This window comes from Manacus candei, unplaced genomic scaffold (assembly GCF_025592945.1).
Source record: "Manacus candei isolate 608988 ecotype Guabito, Panama unplaced genomic scaffold, ASM2559294v1 h1tg000002l, whole genome shotgun sequence".
NCBI lineage: Eukaryota > Metazoa > Chordata > Aves > Passeriformes > Pipridae > Manacus > Manacus candei.
In genome coordinates, this window is record NW_026138050.1 from 9,774,866 (window position 1) to 9,797,609 (window position 22,744).

At 40.4% G+C, this 22,744-nt stretch overlaps 1 protein-coding gene and 1 long non-coding RNA gene across 2 annotated transcripts in view; one reads left to right on the plus strand and one right to left on the minus strand.

Moving 5' to 3' along the window:
• Positions 1–22,744, plus strand: part of SHISA9 (shisa family member 9) — a 172,252-nt gene that overhangs the window by 137,996 nt on the left and 11,512 nt on the right. Inside the window, exon 3 of the mRNA XM_051811181.1 lies at positions 12,430–12,585. Coding sequence (XP_051667141.1) covers positions 12,430–12,585 — 156 coding nt within the window. The remainder of the gene's footprint in view (positions 1–12,429; positions 12,586–22,744) is intronic.
• Positions 1–22,744, minus strand: part of LOC127482434 (uncharacterized) — a 115,960-nt gene that overhangs the window by 16,083 nt on the left and 77,133 nt on the right. The gene's annotated exons all lie outside the window — the stretch shown is intronic.

Consider the following 22,744-nt stretch of genomic DNA (forward strand, 5'->3'; position numbering starts at 1 on the left):
ATAGAACTGGGTCATCTTTCCGTGGCACGTCAGTGTATGTGCAGGGACCTTATTGATCACAGAAATTACACAGAAGAGGTTCCTAAAATAACAGCTATCACAGTTGTCTTTTAAGTCCAAAGGTTCAAAATAAAATGAGGACATTACTGAAATGTTAAAAAGGAAAATAAAGTTCCTGTTGATGCAGGATTGCCTGTGTCCTAATTAGGGAAAGATTTTTTTTCTGTCCTCCCTTTCCTCCACTCTCATATCTATTTGACACTTCCTTCAGTGGGTTGGTATGTACATCATCAGTAGAGAGGATCAAATAATGAAAGCCTAAAGTCACTTATTATACTTTTGAATGCTCTCTAAGATTATTTAGAATACTAGAATTAAATGGTATCTGGAAATATGATATTAATTTCCTTTGCAAAATTCAATTTGAAGTAAAATAAAAAAAAATAAATTTAGACCTTTCCCCTAGTAAATACCTGGGTGATAATCCAGGGGAAAACTGGACACAAATTCTTCCCAGGTTCTGAAATTCACATTTTTAAGTTCAAGGAAAGTATATTTCAAAATACATTTTTTTCATTTTCTATTTCTTTTTGTCTCTAGTGCCTAAGCACTAAACAGTTATTTCAACTCTTGCTGAAACGCTGTCAATGGCTACAGCAGGAAACATTTGTGAGTTGTGAGAAAGCACCAACCAAGGGACTGGTTTGTGGCCGGTGTGGAGTTTGGAGGGTTCCCAGGGATCCACCTTGGAGGGTTCACAGGGATCCACCTCAGAGAAAACCAGTGGGACGCTCCTCAGCTTTCTATTTACTCTTCTGGGATATACTCACTCTGCTTTACTTGCATTATTATATTTGAAGATTCACTTCAGTGGCCTAGAGCAAATGAGATGGGCTAAATCTAAGGGAGAAGTTAAGGGTATACCATCCCCCCTCAAAGATGGCATTTTCTCTCTCAAAAGGAGCTATTTGCCCGATGCTGTCTCGTCTAATTATTTTCCCCTGAAACTCTTGTGCATATATTTGAATAAAACAACATTATGTAAATAGGAAATAATTTGAATCTAGAAATTATTGAAATAACAATGTGGAACACATCACAACTAAGCAGCTAAGTGTTAAGCTATTATTTTACATAAAGGGCCAATCCAAATTACTGTGGCTCATATAAATGCCCACTTAGATAAGGTTTAGATAAGGTTAAAAGAGAACCATATGTAGGATTCCAAAATACTACTTTTTATTTATTTATAATTATTAGAAGTTATTGGAATCTGAAGATTCAAAGAATCAACTTTTCATTTTTGGAAGACAGGACTTCAGTATTCACTTAAAAAAGAAGGCAATAGTTTCAAGAAACTAATGAAAACCACCATGAGAACAGGGAGGAGGGGTCACACCTGAGGACAAGAAGGGCAGGTTTGAAGAGCACTTGGAAAAATTGTAACATGTTTCTATCTGTTGGCCCAGAAGGATTCATCCTGTGCACTTGGGGAAAGGACTCAAATCCTCTAAGTGCCATTAGCTTTGAGAACTCACCCAATGGATGAAATCCTGTAAAACTCTCAAAGGTGTGCTGTCAAGCCTTAAGAGAGAACAAAATCATTTAGTATTAATTTAATTCATTAATTAAGGGGCAGGGAAAAGGAAGGGAGAAAGGAATAGAAATCAACATGGTCATGAATAACCACTCATGCAGATTTGTCAGGAACAAATGCAGCTAAGCCTGAGCAATTCCCTTTTATGTCAATGTAACACCCTTAGTATTGGGGAATGCTGTAGATACAAAAAAATCTAGAGTTTTAATAGGATTTCAGAAGTTGTTTCTAAAAGGTTGATGCGAAATGGTCAGAAAACCTCATTCAGAGAATAATCCCAAATGGTTGATGCAAAATGGTCAGAAAACCTCATTCAGAGCATAATCCCAAATGATTCCTATTTTTTTTAAATGGAAGGATATAATGAAAAGATTTCTGCAGTGATTTATTCCGTCACCACCACTGTGCAATATTTTCATTAATGAGGAGGACAATGGGACACTGTACATATTAAATTTGGAAACAACACCAGGCTGGACAGCTCTTCAAAGATTTTGAAGGACAGAATTAGAATTCAAAAGATCCTAAAAAGCTGGAAACATGGTGTGAAAAAACAAGGTGCATCCCTCTTAAATGAGACACCAGATTCTATGTATAAGAACAATCATTGTAAAGAGCAGTCTGACATAAAAGGATTTCTGGGCTTTAGGAGATCGAAGGCAGAAATGGATCAACAATGGATCAACTCTGCTGATGCCAGAGAAGAAGTGGTGTGCTAGGGTTGCATAATTAAGTGGAGATCCTGCAAGAAATGAGACATGAGAAGAGATGCCAAACCTCAACAAAGATGTGCTCAGAAAGGCTGGATTTCTGAAACCTCTGATCATTCTGCATGGGAAGAATTAAAACCCTCGTTTTGTAGTGTAGAGACTTCAAAACACAGAAAATGCTGCAGCTCAAGGAATAGTCATCCTCCTCTCTCCATCTCCATGGAGGATAAGAGAAATAATGGCCTTCACCTGCAGCCCTAAAGAAAATGTAACAACAGGACAAGTTCTCTACCAGTGAGGATACCACTGGAATAGCACTGGAAGTGGAGCAGGCTGTGCAGGCAGGCTGTGAGGCCCCTCACTGAAGGCTTTTTAGAAACACAACTAACATTTATCAAGAGCATAGGTAACCCCTCCTGAGAAGAGGATGGCATAAGTGGGCTCATCTTTTGTATTTTCTGTGAGTCTATGCTACAAGATAACATGCATCCTGCTTCCTAATCAATGCATTTTGATCTCTGCTGTTCTAAAAGACAACAAACTATTTTTCTGAGAACAGAACTCTAATTCTCCATCGACCTTCTGCGTTCTTTCCCTGAGCTTTTGACTGCTGAACACAAACTAACAAACTGACATTAACAAGGCTTGCACATGTGGATTGGGAAATAGGAGATCCATAACTGGCTATTACAGCTTCACTGTGGCACACTGATGTATTTTCATCTCTAGAGAGACTCTAAAGGAATAAACGGGATTATGCCAGAAGGTAAGAAGCACACTCATCTCCATTGCTGGGTCAGGTACATCAGGACAGAATATGCCACTGGGATATGCTTCAGGTGAGACATATATTGAGGTAAAATATTTCTCAGACCACACATTGACTGGATGATTCACCAGTGAAATTGTCCTCAGCCTTTGTTGGCTGAAGGGAAACAATGCTGAGCAACTTCCTTCCAATTTTAACTCTCTCTCAACTTTAAATCTTCCTTGTAATTGCCTTTGCCTTTGAACAGAGTGAGTATCCTGCAGGCCATTTGTTACCCACAAGTTACAGGCAAGGGACTACCAATTTACTGCTTAGACATAACAATAAATAACAAAGATGCCAGGTTGGTAACATGTTTGCTTCTATAATTTTATACTGTCTAGTCTTTTCCTTCTAGACTGTTAGAATAGAGTATAGGGATAGCTAATAGACAAATTAATGGAATGCCTGAAGCAAGGGAATTTTTAATGTATTCAAACCATTACGGTAAGAGAAAACAATAAACAAGGCATACAAATATTTAGAGTAAATATTATAATGGCAGGCACATTCCCATTATGTAAAAGTATATTAATTGTTGGAAAGAAAGTAATTTCATTGAAAGACAAAGCAGTCAAAACAATGGATCTAAGCTGGTTGGTAAATCTTAGCAGATTCTTTTTATTTCTGTGGAAAGGTACAGAAGTGTTTGATTTGTAAAACAACTGATACCTTATGGGAAAGTGTAAAGAACATTCTTCTGGGAGAAAAAAAATCTGTTGTGTAAGTCAAATTCGCTTAATTTATCTTTTCTTAATTTGCATGGCTAAGGATATTTGCAGTGCTCAAAGTGTGTATAACTGGTGGGTTTAATTAATTTCTCAACTCTGTTACTTGAGGCAAAAGAAGATGAAGAAACCCAGAAATGTGGGCAGAAGTGAGAACACAGCACCACTCCCTGCCCTCCCACAGCTCAGGCCCTGGAAATGGGTATGAAAGCAGGGTCTTGGTATCTCAAGGGTTCATCTGCTTATTGCCTTCTTAGAGGTTATAATCCTCTGGTTGTGAAGCCACAATGGGTTGCTGTGGAGAAGATTACAATGTCACAAATCCTATCAGAGGATTATAAGTCTGTCAGGTTCTGAGTAATTATGACAGAAAAGCAAACCTCCAGAGGACACAAAAATAACCTTCATAGAAGGAGATCCGGTGTCACGTAATAAAAGTCTACGTGGAAAACCAACCTCAGACTGGAGCTCTTTTGCAAAGCAGAAGCCCAGAAAATATTACAAGAATGTGAGTGTGATGGCACAGCATGGAGCCCAAAGGAAATGAAAAGCAGGAGAGGCTTCCAGCCAGTTTAGTCACAAGGCCAGTGATATTCCACTCCCACCCTCCTCGGATGGCACTAAAACAGCCAAGTGATTTCACAGAACTCTGCTCCTACACACTTGGAGTCTAACCAGAAACAAGGAGCCCAAACCTGAAACATGATGAAGGCCCCGTCTCCCAAATCACTGTGACCACAGAGAATTCAGCACCTCACAGCATCAGAGATTTCATCCAGAAGACAGTGGGAAGCTTCAGTCTTGAATTTAACTGATACCCAAAATTGCCTCTTTCCCCATTTGTAACTTGTCACACAGAGTTCAGAAGACCTCACAGCCATAAGATTCTTATATGTATATATATATATGTATAAAATTCCCATAGATTTAAACATAAAGTGGTAGCAGCACATTCAGTAAGAAAAAGGCACATATACAGGAACACTGTGTGTTCTTCCCTGGACTCAGATGGCAGTGGAGCCTCACATCTCTTTGGCCACTTTACTACTAATTTTCCTTCTTTTATGTTTCGTTTCAATCATTATTCAAAGGAATACAATCTCTGACTTTCACATAGGTAAGTGCCTGAAGAATGTAGATGGAAAATTAAAGGGGTGGAAGGGGAGGATTTGTATTGTAAAATTAGTGCTGTCCTCATCTTCACTTCCCAGATAAAAGTGTTCCGAATGAAGAGACCATATGGTTTAGAGAGTGTGTAGATAGCACTGCCTTCATCCCACAGCAGCACAGAATCCCACTGCACTGGAAGGAGACTTGGGAATTTTGCCATTTAAAATCAGGCACGGGGCATTGCTCGAGCAACAGCAGCACTGTGACTGCACAGCTCACTGACGTGTCCCTGCAGCTTAACCTGTCCTACCAGAGGAAAAGCAGCTCCTCCTAAGACATGCACTGAGGGCAGGGACAGTGCTTTTTGTTACCTGGCTCCTTGGCCTTCTGTCCCACGTCCAGTGTTGATGAACAACATTGTCTCTGCACATCAGCTCATGAATCTCCCTCCCATAATGCTTTCTTATGAAGACTGCATCCACACCAACCTTGTTCACTGGTGTCTCAGATCAGCAAGGTGGTTAGAGTTACTATGCTGTCCTATCTCTTGCCAATCTTCAACTTGAAGCAAGAGGAATTGTGGTGCCATTCAGCACTATAAACCTGCTGATCCATAACCACTCCCAGCAGGGGACATGTTCCCTCTCCTGTGCTCCCTGGTGTCAGCACAGCCCTCAGCACCAGTGTGCCATTGGAGTTTAGTACCTCTGGAGTCTCACAGCGGGACTGAAGGTATTCCTGCATCCAGCATTTTTCTATACTGGGGGAAAGCTTGTCCTCAGAAATCCAGTGAGGTTATCTATATGTGAAAGACCACACAACCTTTACCGTGGGAGACAGCAAGAGAGTAAGAGATTAATTGTGTGGGAAGTGAAGAGAAAATATGCAGCCTTAGACATCAGTGCAGTGGCACCACGGAGAATCCCGGCACGAAGCATGGGACTAACTCCTACAATTGCTTGATAGGACAGGGGAAGGCAGAAGACAGTATGTTTGATGACAAGCATTTACACTGTAGACTGTCACTTCCATTAAACAGAAACATTTTTTTTTGCTGGATGAAATGCCATCCCACTCATCTCGGATCTTTTTTGTGATTGTGATTAGATGGGTAGGTTGTCTGTGTTACAAGAATGTTTTTGTGATATGGTGCAGAGACAGAACAGATCACTGACTAGCATAAATTGCCATGAAAAATATGTATTGTCTCAGAGCTATCACATTAAGGGGCAATACAACTACTCACATGACTTGTGCATCACTGAGGAGAAAACAAAAAAGTCTGCAGATCATAAGGGACAAAGACTTACAGGGATGACTTACAACAGCATTATGTCCAGAATAACACAGCTCCATGTGTTGCTGAGGGTAGAACTTTATCCCAGAAGCTGCATTGCAAGGTTACAAGTGTTGAGAAATGACAGCAGTAACAGATCAAAGTTTGGTAAGACTGTCAGATGAAGACAGACTGAAAGGAGTGAAATTATTACTTCAGAATAGAGACAAATATTTGAAAAGTGGTAAAAAAATCATATAAAATAATGAATGGTACAGAAGTTGGATTGAGAGCATCTGTTCTTGCAAAAATACAAAATCAGTTAAATTGCAGGGCAGAGCAATTAAGGAGGAATACTTTACTGCTTAGGACTTGTACTAGACTGTGGAAAATGTTGCTGCAGAATGTCATTCATTTAACCAGAGTTGAAATACCATTTTTGACAATGTGGAGAATGAAGCCATGGATATTTTTAACAGCAAACACAAACAGAAGGGTTCAAGTTTATAAGTTTTGGGGCATAGTCTGCTTTTCTCTTTCTGGGCATAACCCCTAGAGTAAGGCATAAGCACAGAAGTTTCAGAGACTATTTTGCATTATCTAACAGGTGGGCAGCCTGATTTTGATGTACCATCTTTTGTAGAACATACACTTGCATGTATGGGTGTGAATCCTTTAAAAACACAACATTTAATGCAAATCTGAAGGAAAGGGTAAAGAATATAAATAAAGACAATGACAACGGCATTACAACACCTACAATCACACAGAATGCTCAAGTTATATTGGTGTAAAAAAAATGCACAAACACAAACCCTCAGTTGCTTTGGGACAACCTACAGAGAGGCAAGAGCAAGTACACAGGCCAAGGATTTGAGTTTCAGCCCCACAGGAGGCTCAGTCCCATGAATGGAAAATAGTTCTATTATCCAGGAAGGAACTGGTCTGAAAGGAATTAGTTTACAGCCACGGTCGAGTTGCTAAAGTCCCACAGGCTTCATCATATCTGGGGTTTTTCAGAACTAGCACCAGCAGTTTCTGTTGGTGAGGCTTGCAGGAACAGGAGTATGGATTTGCAATGCTGGATGAGCTGGTCTTATAATTAAGTGTAATACTCTCAAGAACAAAGAGGCAAATATGCTTGTTGGTAGCAGTGCAGTTATGGATGGGAGGAGAGCAATTTTATACTGATATTACCTAACCACTCAGATCTGTCCTGTTCTCATAGCTGGTATTTTCAACTTTAGCTAGTTCAGGGCATATTTTTTCTCTTGAGTATCTGAAAATGCTCAGCTATTATTATATTTTGCTCCGAATTTCCCCCCCCTCTTGACTTAGACTTCTTTTGTCTGTCTTTTTCTCTTTTCTTTTGTACATGTGTCTGCAGGTAGCTTTTATAGCAAAATCTCACTCTGCTTTCCTGCTCTTCCCTCATCCTCTCCTGTTTTGTTACTGCTTTGCCTGTCTGTTTGCTCTTTTCCTCATGCCTAGAACCACTCGTTTACTAATAGATTCCATTCTGTGCCTGTGGAGTTTGTTCATTTTCCCTGTCTTCAGGCACTGAATCACTGACTTCATTGTACAGAAAGGAATGAATCCCCAGGCCAACCTAAAAACAGGTTTTGCTCTCCCATGGCTGCAGAGGAGGAGGATGGTGGCTGAGCTTAAGGGATGCCCATGGCAGGCTCTTGGCTCTCAAGCAGTGAACAAGTTTATTATTGCCAGCAGCCCTCTCACATCCCTTCCTCTAATCCCCAGTCTCTCCCATAGCCCTGGCAGCTTCTTGACAAGGCTGATCAAACTAGGTGAACACATAACATATTCTACAGACAGTGCAGAAATCCAAACAGTCAGTTTTGAGGCCTTTGCCTTGTCTTACCACTGTCATACGTGTGACTATGGCTGGGGTCAGGTGTTTCACACTGGGTTCTTATTTGTATTCAATAATTGCTCACATGCCCACTCCTTGCTTACTGAATGAAATGCACAAATCAGATATAACCCCATCTTAATTGAATGGAGTACAGAATAATTAAAGCAGCCAATGACACCATTGTCACCGTGATGCACAATAAAGTAACCCTGAAATTCACAATTGGGGGGGATGGAAACACTCTGAAAAAAGTATTTTCACTTGGAAAATGTCGTAAGCAATTAGCTATAACATCTGGATACAAGTTTAAATTGCACAGGCTGAGATACAGGCCAAGGTAATAAACAGATAACATAATGATCAATCTGCATCAACAACTGGGCTGTGACCAGCAGCCAATGTCTGAGCCATTTCCAAGGGCTCACTGTTGGTGGCCAGGATGCAAACCCCACTTTCTCTAGTTATAAACTGGGTTTGGTGCAGCTTCCTTCCAGTTCTTATTTTCTTTTCCACGTGTCACCTACCAGCTTTCCTATACCTACACATCTTAAGGGAATTACAGTCAAAAGCACTCTTATGAAGAAGCATATGAAGAACTTGTTTATTTTCCTTTTTTCCCCCACGTGTCTCATTTTCTGCCCAGCAGATATCTAGCCTGTGTGTGCTGAGCTCCAGCATGCTTTTTCAAACTCTGTCTTTAGGGCTGGTAGTAGGAAGACTAACACATTGTCCACAATGACTCCTCAAAGTCTTGGAAGGTTAGGAAGCAGGCTGGCACTGTATTCCCTCGCTTCAGCAGAAAATAAGAAAGGTTGGGAATATTGCAGGTTTTTTACAATATCATCATTGCTAATCAGGTCTGATTATTCATGCTAGAAGCTGCGGCACAAACAGTTTTTTGACTCTTTGTGATGTTCATATTCTCTGTCTTTTAAAAATAAATACCCAAACTGGCAGTGGCAGAGTGCAGCTGGTCCTGTGGAATCCTGTGACGGACAATACCAGTGTCGCGTTGCCAAAAATAACATTGGAGCACGACCACGGCTTTTGGGTTAAAGTTGTCCCCATTCACTGAAGCCAGATATTTGCAAATACCAATCACAGAATACCTGGTTTGTTAGTATAAGGCATTTAACCTGGCACTAGAGGTCATTGATAAAGCTGGTAGGGATATTTCTGGTTAAACTTTCTTCCAATTGAAACCAATCCCTTGTATCACAAAATATTTTGAAGAATTGAATTGAGTATTATTTGTTCCCCAATATGTAACACTTGTTATTTTTTCCAACTGCAGGAAAAAATTATTTCAAATTTCCCATTAACATCCTCAGTTAGACTAAAGTTTAGCTTGCTTCAGATTTAGACAGATGTATATACCAAGCTGAGATTTTTCTTGCAGGCCCTAGGAGTCCATTCCAATGGGAGCCTTTTTATAAATAGGAATCAATCTTCAATATGGTTAAATGCACTTTGCCAGAATTTTGCTTAATTTACTTTGTGCAAATGGCCAATTGAATGAGTAATTTGAAGTGTGTCTTCCATGTGATGACTTATCCTTGTGTAGGCATTGGGGTGTCAGTGAGGGGCACTGTGCAGTCTGGGTGGCAGTGACAGAATGACTGTCTTTAATTCACTTGAAATTCATAATTCAGAAGGTCTCTGGGATTTTAACAAGGCAAAAGAGAAGTCAAAGATAATCTAAAAATTGAATTTCTTTATAAACACTCCAGGAAGCAAAGCCCAGCATCATTAGGAACCCTGGAACTCAGTAACAACCTCCTGCCACTGAACACTGGATGAAGCCCAGGTTCACCCAAATCATCTTCCCCAGGACACTTCTGGGGGAACTTTCTACACTAAGTTTAAAGTGCTAACTGAGTAAAACTGAGAGGTCTAAGACAGAAACACATAAGCAGTCCTGGTCAACTACACCTTATTTCCATTGTTTTTACAAGTCTCTACAGCTGAAGTCACACCAGCAGAAATACTGGTGCCCACGATACTTTCACTACAGTGAAATCATGATGCTTTGACAGATTCAGTAATAAGAATTGCCACAAGGAAACTTCATAATAGTAGCATTTAGGAAGTGCTACTGTGAAGAACTATGATTTAGCTCTACTCAGAAAAAAAGTAGTGAATGTAGTGGTAAAAGTTTGACCCTTTCCTTACAGGTAAAGGTCCCGCTCGTGCTGGTACAGTTGTGCTGGCAGTCCTGCTCAAAGTGTACTCACAGATGCAATCAGAGAGGAGAGATATTTGGAAGATATGGATGGTTTGGAGAGAATAGCCACCTATTTATTGGTTCAAACCATTAGAGTAAGAGGCTTTCCTGAGCTGTGCTCTGGAGAGGGAATGGGAATGGTACAGGATTCCATGAATTCCTGCTCTAAGAGAAGAGTAACTCCACTTAGTTGCATCAGACATGCCAATATTAGAGCTGAAAAGAAACTCCTGAGAGTTTTTATTTATTACAAAATAGCAATTCCTTAAAATAACATGTTTCTGTGAAAGGGTTGACTTAGCAAACTTACCCTTTAAAGGTAAAACTACCAAAAAAGATTCAAATAGTGTTCCAATACTTTGGGGGTAATTCTGAACAGAAAAGTTTCTTGTTTTCAATCCAAAATAATATTTTTCTTTTAAAATGTGTCTCAACTTATCTTTTATATATATAAAATTTTGAAATCATGACAAAATGTTTCTCCTGATCTGACACAATATTTGTAAGAAAAAGAGTCCCACTTCTGATTTCATTCCTTTGGTAAAAGAAAAAAAATACCCATACACTGTAAAACTCTTTTTGTATGGGAAAATAATTCCTCATTCAGCTCTATTATCCACAACCCATTTGTTCCCTATTAACAACCAGTACCAGCAAAAAGAATCACCCTGTTATTAGGTGATGGCACTTGTAACACTTTTCTCCAGCTACCTCAGAGTGCCCTCCCAACCTGGGTGCACATGTCTGTGGTTACAGAGCTGTGCAGAGGCTGCACCAGGCAGCAGGGATGGGGAAGGAACTTAAAAAACACCTTTGCTTTCCTTTCTCTCCCAGCAGCAAACCTGTTAACTGACTTCAGAGCCCCTGCTTGTTAATGAGCTGGGCAAAGACAAGTGACTCAATTCCCTTAAAGTCCTGGCAAACTGCAGGGATATTTGGCTCCTGCCAGATCCCTGTGGGCACTTGGAGGATGGTCCAGTCCATCCATCACAATAAAGCACCTTTGCTGTAAGGGACCAGCTTTCTCTCTACATGATCTCTACCCAGTGCTTGGTGCTGAGGGAGTTCCTGTCACCAATCCAGCACCATGGCTTCATTGCAGGAGAAAAATGTGTTTGTCTGTGATTGCAGAAGCTGTGACAAGGTTCTAGGATTGCCATTCAGCTCCAAATATCTCAAAATCTACAGCCTGGAGGAAGACTCAGCAAAAAAGATATGCTGACCATGTTGAAATCTGTTGAAATTTAGGTTTGCAAACGGAGTGTAGTACACCATTCTGACCAAGTGTTTTAGAGGCTGGAGCTGAACATTAAGAACAACAAATACATCATGTTATATCTTAGAAAGAAAAGTATACAGGTTGTATTCTCTACTTTAAAAGGAACAAATCAACTGCAGGATGGATATGGGGCGAGTGCTGGTATAAAGCTGTAATTAGCAGTAATTAGCTCCTGCTTTTCCATATGTCTGCTACAAAAAACACTACTTCAGTATGACATTGTGATACCCACTGGCAGGGAAAAGGAGAAAACATAAGGACACAGTGTTTGCTTTGATGAAATCACCTAATGATAGTCCCGAAGCAGCAAAGCCCATTCTGCACTGGGGGCATGTGCACAGAGCACAGCCCAGGGCTGTGCAGAGAAGCAGGCTGGGGCTGGGAGCAGTGGCAGTGCCCACGTGCAGCAGCCCTGCCCGAGCCAAGGGAAACCAGCCTGGCTGTTTAACTGCACACAGCCACACAACCACCCTGCATTCAAGACAACTTGGAACAAACTCCATGTTTGGGGTTGTATCCTAATGCTGCAGCAAATTCACTGTTTGTGTTGGTGTTCAGTCGTTTTGAAAACCTAATTTCTAGTTCAAGGATCTTTTTATACAAAAGTTACCACGTGTTGCTGCCATCGCTTGTCAGCCTTTAATCATGCCATGAACTGTTTGAAGTACAGGTTTGCTGGACTCAAACTCCCACTTTGTAGCAAATGCTGTTTTGTTGCATGGAATCCCACGGCACACCCTGTCTAATCTGTACCCGAGAACGATATCAAAACCTTAAGACTAATTTACTTTTTTCTTAACACTTGTCGATTTTCTTTAATGCAGATCCACCACAGATGAATAATGTCATGCCAACATCTCCCCTCCTTCCTCAGATGGCACATCAACATTCATATCCCAGCCTGGGACAGATCACAAACCCGTATGAGCAACAGCCCCCAGGCAAAGAGCTTAACAAGTACGCCTCTCTAAAGGCAGTGGGTAAGTGAGCGATGCATGACTTCCTCACGTCACCGGGCTGCATTTGCTGCTGGCAGCTGACATGCTGCTTCCAAGTTAACAACAAAGTCTTGCTCATCTGGACTGCTTCATGAGACAGTTTCATATAGAATACCCCATAGTAGAATTTCATACAGAATATCATGTTAGTTGGGACTGTAATGAAGATTAACAGGGGCAGCAGAGTGGTGACCCCGTGCAGGGGTGTTTATATATGCACACAAAACCACAGCACTCCCACTGCAAACCTGTTCCCAGCAACTTTCATCTATGTTGCATGCACAGTGTTCAGCATCAGTTCTTTATGCCCTGGATCTGCAAGGAGTAGGGAGTTGGGCTTGATGATCCTCGTGGGTCCCTTCCAAACTGAGATAACCTCTAATATGCCTGTGTATGCATTGTGGTGTGTATTTTCTGTAGCTATCTGCACTAATGAGAGAGAAAACCAGCAGATATGCTTCAATTTTAAGCATAAAATTTAGATACCTGCTAAAAACTTCCAAAGAGAGAAGGCACTTGTACACTTCCAAATTAAGAGTTTTCACATTTCCTGTAGGATGTGCATTAGCAGGTCCCTGGAGGAATATTCTGAGGTCTTATGATTTCAAACAATTAGTGCATGATAAAGCTCCTACTAAAGATCCCAGTGGTGCCTGTTTTCTGTGACTGGTTAATATTATTTTAAGCTAATGGGAGAACACCCTTGAAGAAACAGTTGTGGGGAGGAAAAAGACAATAGTGGGTTAAAAAGTCAAAATAATTCCCTTATTGGATGAGTAAATTGATAACAGTTTTCAGGGGCTGTAAATACCTTTTGCACACCCTGTGAAGGCAGAAAGCCTTTATCACTTTATATTTCAGGCCCCTTCCAGACAATAATACTGTCTATACATTAAAAACTGGGGGGATCTATTCATAGCTTCACACTAACCCTTGCTTAGCTCACACATATGGATGTTAACATCGTTTTCCCATACATTTAGAGCAATGTCACACTGCCTATTTTCAGAGATATTTATCTCAGAAAAACAGCAGAACAGCTGAGAACATTCTGATTTAAGAATCTAGTATTCATCACACCAGAAAAACTTTTCAGCACAAACTGACTTTGCGTTATCTGCATTTCAGGGTAGCAGAATTCTAATGAAATGTACATCAAAGTCCCATCTCAAATAGTTCAGTTTTGCTTTAGAGCTTCTCAGTTGTGTTCCTTACAAGTGGCATTTTAAAATCTATTTATAAAAGCAAGGGCTAATAGCTTTCTGCTGAATTTCGAATACTGAGTAGCTTTACAATTCCCTCTCCAAAAGGTGGTTCTGTGTAATGATGTGGTGATTATCACAGATTTATGTGCTGATATCAGGCTGCTTTTTCAGATGTCAATTTAGGTCAAGCCAATCATCAAAGCTAAAAGGTACTTAAGCATAATAAAATGAGAGATGAAACACTGTAAGAAACTTCTCTCATCTGCCCAAGAGCCACTGAATGTACCTTTTAAAAAAAATTACTAAATTAGAACCTAGATATTTCTTGTGTGTCTGAGGACAGGTTTTTAAAACAGCTAGATTATAACCACACAGTTAAATGAACCCTGAAAGATTGTGCACTTCAGCTCAGAAGTTGTATAATGCCTCTCAGAATCTTAGACTGAATTAAACATAACTTTCAGGGACATTTTCTTCCAAGAGGATTGTACCATTTTCCCATGCTTTCCCCCTATCCTTCCTATCCCCTCTCTCTTTTTTTCCCCATACATCTGCCAGTCTCAGACCCCATTAACCAAGTTTTAGATGCAGGTGAGTTCTCACAAGTACAAAAGTGCTGCATCCAAACTTTTCAGCAGAAAACAACAGAGATTTTGAAACTGTTATACATTTGCACCTTCTGTCTGGACACATGGAACAAGAATTAAACACACTTAGTTTTCAACCATTTTCAGACTCCTGAGTCCACGATTCCTCCCAAGAGTAGCTCTTGAGTACATCCCAAGATCACAAAGGGGTTTTTCCACGATGCCAGCCAGGCCTGGCTCTGTGACCCCACTGACATCAAGCAATGCAGACTGCACATGGCAGAGTTCAGACTGGCTTTATGAGAGCTCTGAGAGGAAATAGGACCTGGCCTACATCAAGCCCACCAATACAAATTGAAGCTGACAACATCTTTTGAACAAACAGACACCGACTGAGTTTGGGTATTTGTGTCACAGGGTGAAGGCACTTTTTGCCTGCTCACATTCAGAGTCATATTCATGGATCCCCAGAGCAGCTCAACGAGTGTGTGTAGTCCTGTTCCCTTTGCATTCATTGACAGTGGCTTGAGGGTGTATTCATTTGCCACAACAGAAATTTATAAGGGATTTGTTCTATATTTCCCCATCCGTTTGAGGCAAACCACATTCATTTAAGTGCCCCTTACTCTGCACGAGCCCATTGTCTGGGTGTAGTCCACTGTGCTTAACCCTTTTCTTTAATGGGGGGCTAGGGGTGGAGGAAGAAGCACTGCTGCTGCTTTGTAGCAACTGTAGCTGTGGTACATTAACATCACTCATCAGAATGTGGCCATAAGTGGCAAGAAGTTTAGATAACTGAAAAAGTGAAGCTTTACCAGAGGCAGTTTTAAATTAATTTCTACACAGCTGCTTTCCTCTGAACTACAGATGTCCTAAAAATTTGGCTAATTTTAGAAGTGAGCTACTCATTCCTCAGTGACTGACTGCTGTGAAAATTCACTTCACGGAAAAGTAGCGAGTCCCAGTAATCTCTGTTTTGATCATCTGCAGGACCTCCATCAAACTCAGGGAGGATTCAAGTGCTCGTGGAAACAAGAGACAACAGTGCCCTTGCTCTTAATTTGCACTGTGTTACTGAATAAGAACCATACCATACCATACCATACTTTGGTGGTGAGGCCAAGCTGATCCCTGTTTTAAAGCTACAGCCCGGCCTCCAAAGGATACAACTTAGCAGAGTGCAGCTGGAATTTGGACTGTTCATGCATGTGTGCAGTGCAACATGTGCAGTGCAGAGTGTCTGATTCAGCACAACAGGGGAGAAAAGAGTAGAAAAGGCCAATGTGGATGTATTTTATTTAAAAATACAAATACTTTTCTGTGAATGAGTTCAAACTGCACAGCCAAACCCTTATACAGTCAATGGAAGAGGATGTTTTCCTCATTTCTTGTTAGGAGTTTCTTTATTTGTTGTAGCCTCCAGAACTCCTTAAGGACTGGCCATGGCTGCTGACCAAATTCACCTTTTCCCCTTGCTGTCTGCTGGCATTTACATCTCCGAATGATGTGAGGACATTCTGTGCCTATTTTATATTCTCAGATGAGTCCTTGGAGCACAGCAAGGTAACAGTGAGCAGAGATCTGCTTGCTGGTTTCCTCACTGCACTACAATTTTGCTCTCCTTCTGCCTTGGCACATAAACCACAGAGCAGTAATGAGCAGAAGGCAGAGGATCACTTGGAAATGAGGAGAGCAACACACATTTCCTGAATGAATAGATAAGAAGTCTATCACTCAGCATCTCTGACTATCTAACTGATTGACCTGACTTATTGATAGGTGCACTCTCTTCATCCATTATTTTTCCATTTTCGAGCCACTGAATCTCATGTCAACAGTGCCAGATTTTTCCTACCAAAGAATTTGAGAGACTACCTGAGTGAAAAGGGTTAACAAGCTCCAAGAGCAGTCCCATGAAAATGGTCACTGAATGTTGTGTGGCCATAAACACCCAGTATTCAGATATTTTGATTTTTTGGTCACCTGAGACAACATGATCCTCATTTCCTTCAGTGCTTTTGCATTTTTTGATTATTTATGTGAAAAGTGCAGAAAGAGGTTTTTCTGCATAAATTATTCTTGCTTCCAGTTCATCAACCATGTTTTTACTCCATGCTTAGATGGTTATTGCTCACTTAAGCAACACTGACATGCCTAAAGCTACAAGTGGATGGAGATCTTGTAGCTGAACACCTTTATGAAATTCAAGTCCCAGGACATATAAAGGTAGCTCATCACAAATTTTTATGCACATCATTTGGACATTCATTTGGGAAGCATGAACAATCCAACAAATTCCACTCTGCTAAACTGTAAGAGTTTTAGCCCATCCTGTTGCTTAATAAGAGTTTCCTCAAGCTCAAACTGGCCTCATTATCCTGAGGTATTAGTTCTATTATTCAATCTCACTGTTCTGTGAGCCTGGCTCAGTAACAGTTAATTTTCTTTCCTTAATTTTCACTTCCAGGGAGTGCAAAGGTACAAACTTTCTTTAGAATTTCTTGCAGAAATTAAAAAATATCCCAAACCAAACTTCTAAATCCCTGGGAAAATGGTCACTCAGCTACTGGAGAGGTGCACAGACATGCAAGTAAAAGCTGTGAATACAAGTATTTATACAGTTTAACGTGATTTTATATTTCTTTCATAAACTTTCTTCTTCCCTTCTCACACACACACACAAACCTTTGATAAATTGACTGGACATGACTATGCCAAAAAAAAAAAAAATACAATAGATAGAATTCCTCCCTGAAACACAGACCTGGAAAACCTTCCCTGATGCTGGGATTTGTTAGTCTCCTGTGGGATTAAATCAGATCTAATTGATTGGATATAGTGAGGCTAGGAGGAGAATATAATTGGCAGCAGACCCACCGTCACATCTCTGAGTCTACAGCTCCCAGCATTTCTGGGAGCTGCACAGTTCTTTGATCCCAAAGGAAACATTAGACAGTGCTCCAGCTCTGCTTGCAGTTGCAAAACTGCAAAGTGAGATTCTGCAAATATGACACTCAAAGAATAAATATCTCCTGGTTAGGTCCCTGTAGAAAATCATGTGGCCACAAGTGTGCCAGTGCACAAGGCAGCTTCTTCCTCAAAAAGGGGGAGCATGGGAGAAAACTGCCCTGGCTGTGTATCCTCTACACACACAGAAGCATCCTCACCACGAAGTGAGCTCTGGGCTGTTATCTTTGAAGCATCCTCCTGTCTGATGGGACATTTGTTACTGCCTTTTCTTAAGATTCAGACCTTCTCTTTCCATGGAAGTGACAGGAAGTCTATGCTGATACAAGATCTACCTTTTGAGAATAGAAGTGACTTCACAACAATCTCCTAAGGATCTGATACCCACCTCATCACAAGATGAGATTCTGTACCATTCCCTGTACTTCACTGAGCTCTGGGTTGGAAAGAAACACTGTATTTGGAAAAATGGAAAGACACAACACAGCTGCCCATGCATTCATGGGGGTTGATACAGTCCACTTTCAGAAAAAGTAGAACTACAGAATTAGTGGATGCAATATGTTTGTATTATTTTACTTTCCTATACCAACCACACTGTTACACTGACAGGTAAATATTCATCTTTCTTTGGAAGGCTTAAAAAGGAACTGTGTTTTCATTTCAAAGAGTAAGAAATTTTCCGTTACTACTTCCATGAGCAGCCACAACAAAGACGGATCAAAAGAAATTTGGGACATGGGAGTAGCTCCCTGGATTTAACACCACAAAAAACTGCCAGGGAAGTACAGCTTCATGCATCATTTGTAATATCCAGAGGGCGATTCAGTCAATGATTTCATACATCTGGAGGTGTGTTCAGTGTCATGAATAATGCCAGACTAGGCGATCTGCCCAATTCCACACTGGAATTCCAGATCTGTCTCAAGGAAGTACAAAGTGAAAGCTTGGTGTCTTTTTATTATTATTATTATTTACTTAGCCCAGCGTGGCTGGAGAATTTGAAGCTTTCGAGTGTTCATTTGTTAAGGGAATCTTTCATATTTTAATCCTTGCTTCTCCTTCAGGCACAGGAGCAAAGCCAAGCAGCACTCACTGTACCAATCCCCTGCTAGATGAAGTGCATCACTTGTTTCATCCATGTCTTCTGCTGAGACCACCAAACTTCAAATCCTGCCCAGAGCATTCAGATGGAATTTCAAGACCTTTTCTTGCTTCCACTAAATAATTTAATTGTTACCTCTGTCATTTGCCCAGTTGGCTTTAATACCCACAGGCACTTTGTCATAGGCAAATAAAAAATGCTTGGGGAGTCCTGATCAAAATATTTTCCTATTTTATCATCCAGCACACTCATTTCTTCTTCCAGTGAGGTGCCCATATTTTAATTATAAATATGTTGTTTGTGCAAAGCCTCAGCATCTTGAGCAAAATCATCTGCTTTGCTGACAATCTTTTTCAGCCTTTTAAAAAACAACATTTTACTGTAAAAACAGGGAGATATTCTTTCTAAGGCTGGGGAATTGTGCTGTAAGGAGTCAGACATCTCAGCAGCCATTGCCCAAGCCATCCTCTAGCAAACAGATGGACCTGTGAAAAGGGAACTTTAGGGATATGTTGCTCTTGGCAGAAGCTACATCTAAGCTGCTGGAAGAAACTGCAAATAGCCCTTCTTTTACAAAAAGCAGTTTTAACACCAAAATAAGATGCCCTTGAACATTGCCATCCATATTGTCTCATTTCTTAGACTTGAACAACACAGTGAACTTGTGAAAGAAAGGAAATCTGATCTTCAGGTCCCTTTAGTTTATCTCCGAATTTTTATTTTTGTTGGACTGACATCTAGTGAATTTGGTTTTGTCTGAATTTGGTCTACTACCTGGTTATATGGTGGTCAAAGAATATTCATAACAATGTATTAAATTCTTAACCCATTTTTCATGCCAAAATTGCAAATTTAAATCTGCGCATTCTAATTCTTGTTCTTGAAATTAATATTCTTTCCACCCACACTCCCTACAGTGGTTTCCTTGCAACAGAGAAACAGCCATTTTTTCTCGTTATCAGCATGTATTTTAAAATAGAGAAAATTAAACCATAACCAAAATTCATAACCACTAATTCATAAAAGCTCAGCTTATAAACACTACTCCACAATCCACCAGTGAGAGAACTCACACCCTCCCACTAAAAATTAGCCTGGTTCTCTGGGAACTAGTTGATTTTTAAAAATCCTTATTATGTGATAGTGAAGCAAAACGAAACAAAAAGTTATTTTCTCCTCTCTAAATGACACAATGGAGGAATCTAAAATAACAGTACCATGAGCCCAGCTGAGCACTAGGGAATGAAGGCTTTCAGGGTTTTTACTTTCTTTTGCTTGTGTCTTGCCTTTGGAGACTGGAGCCTTCAGAGGTCACCAGCTCACAGTAACCAGGCTTGTTTCCATCTGTCGGGATCAGCGACGGCACAGGAAGAAAACAACCAAATCCAATTCAAGCCCAGATTATTCCAGCCTGTTTCTATGCAATGCTGATGAATTATGCATGAGGGTTTTTTTACACATTAAGAGATGTAAAGACACGAGTGAGCGAAACTTTGTGCTTAGGCAATAAAAGTGAACCACTGGAAAACAAGGCTCAGCTCATGGGAAGACAAAGTCTAACAATGTTAAGCATTTTCATTTGCATCCCTTCTTAGACATCCTTCTCTGCAACTGCTTGAGTTTGCAATATAAACATGCCTCTCTATATAAACCTACTTCTCCCTCTGCAATGCAAGTTTTGTATCAATTATTTAAGTGTAGAGGTTGATCATAAAGATATGAAAACAACGGTGAACACTTGCAGAAAACCAGCAATGCTATGGGATCCCAACTGAAGTCTGGATTTACTCTCAAGTGTGGCTTTTACAGTTCCCACCATGGAGCCTCCACATTGCACTGGCTGTTCTGAACACCCTCCACTCATTTTTCCTTCCACACTATTAGCTTTGTGGTGATTTATGGCAATATTTTTGCAGTAGGAGTTTCATACATGTGCTCAGCATGTGATATTCTGCAAGAGGTTCTCAGAGGTGCCAAATGATCAAACCTCACAACTTTACTGGTGACAGAACCCCCCCTCATAGATGTTTTTCAAAAAATTAACAGGAGTTTTGAGAATCTGTCTGGAGTTCCTCATAATTTTTAAATTCCTGCTGTGTTTCAAACTCAGCACATAGAAGTAAAGTTCTAAATGATTTAGAAGTGTCCACTTTGAATGATTTCGGTGGAAAAATAAGTCTTGTAAGTAAATCACGAGTTACTGTAAACAAAAAGCTTTTATTTATTAAGTAGTCATTTAAGAAGAAACTATTCTAATGTAAAAGCAGGTTATAGTGATTGATTCAGGGTTTCTTCTTTTGAAAATCAAAAGGTAGAAAGGAAAAGCAGTTTTTTAAGGGGGTGCTTTGATTTAAGTTTTCCCAAGAATTGACCAAAGAATAATAGAAAGTACAATTCTGAAATCCCACTACTGCCAATATGTTTAATTTAGGAATTTTGGGGTTGAGAAGTAAACTCAACGAGAAACAGGCTTAAATTCTTATACTCCTACTTTTCCTACAGTTCTACTTTGGTTCTGCAAAGGGGGTTCTAAAGACAGTAAATGTGTTTGAAAGAAACTACACAGACAAAAGTCCCAGAGACCATTTACTCCTCCACACTTGCACTGTAGTAACAAAGGGCTTGAGGCACGGAGCAAAGAAGAGCAATAACATGATTGGTAATGTACACAGGTCATTGCTGCCAGAGTCCTTCCCTAACAGCTTGTTTGAAGAAGGATAAGGGGAAAAGAGAAGCTGAAAAAAAGTACATCTGATATGGAGTAGCAGCACCAAAGCAGCAAAGATATTCAGAAAAATATCAGTTGGTCTCATTCTAAAGACAACATGAAGCACAACAGGCAATTTTGGTTGTGGGAAAGTCTGTAAAGCTTTCCAGGCTATGGAAGGTGCTCCTGTGAAAATCAGCAAGGGCCCTGTCCCAGTGGGGGAGGCAGAGCTGCAGCTCAGCACTGCTGGCTCTCATTTCCACAGGCCATGGTTGTGATTGCAATTCCTGGGAAAAAGGGCAGAGGTAGGAGCTGTACACTCTGCTATGGCAAAGTCCTGTGTGTGTGCACTATTAAATATTCATTGAAATGAGTTTCAGTCCCCGTTCTGCCTGGGCTGGCTGTCACTCCCAGGGGCTCTGCCTTTCAGCAGAGGCTACTCAGAGGGTTCTGTGCAGAGCAGGCAGTGCTGCTGCTTTGCTGTGAGTTTGCCCAACACGCAGGAAAGCCACAGGAAACTCATTTCCTTCTGACACTGCAGGTTTGGGAATTGCCAGGGAACACCACTTCTTTTCAGTCTGACACATCTCTAGTTTGGGAACCTCTGGCAACTATTCACAAGACTTTAATAACATAAATGTCATGGAGTCTAAAAGGAGGAGGTAGGAAGAGGAGAAAGAGAGAAGAAAAAACCAGACCTGAATGTGTGCAAGTACAGCTATGGAATACAGCACTGAATATGTGGAAGTGCAGCTATGGAATACAGCACTGAGTATGTGCAAGTACAGCTACGGAATTACAAACTTTTTTTTTCTCCTGTCAAAAAGACTAGACAATGATAACTCTGTAATAGAAACAACTCACGCCACAACTATTTTGGAAAAAAAAATCAACTTCAATCCAGAACAATTGCTAAAAATTCTTTTAAATTATAGCAGTTAAGAAACAGATCAAATAAAAATAAATTATGCAAAAAAATAGCTATTATATCACTGGGATTTTTTTTTACTTCAACCAGTACAGTTCAAAAATCCTTTAGACCTCTCTTCATATTCAGAAATAATAGTGTAAATCTAGTATGATGCCAGTTGAAAGACAGAAAAATGCAGGATTATTTCAGCACTAAAAGCACATCCTAATTACACATTCAGAGACCTGAATTGGGCCTTCTGAGTCCTCAAAGAGCTTCCCATGGCATCACAACCAGTATTTGTAGGTGATTTATAGCTGATTCAGACACACATTTAAGAGCTATAACCAACAGCATACTAAAAGAAACAAAACCATCTAATAAAAAGTATTGAGACTGAAAATGAAATTCAGCACACAGAAGAATGCCAACAGCAATGTGTGAAAAAAAATGAAATTAGGTCCATGCTAAGAACAGTTATTACAAATAAACGTGGTCAGGAATATAACAGCTTTCTCAGCCAGCGCTAAGTAAGATGGATTGGCACCTCAAGGAGAAACAAACCCGCACTTTTAGATGCTAAATCCCACTGCAGAGTGAAGTGTTTCTGTGAGGTGACCCACATAGCAGCCCGTGTGCAGCCTGCCAGGCCAGTCCACC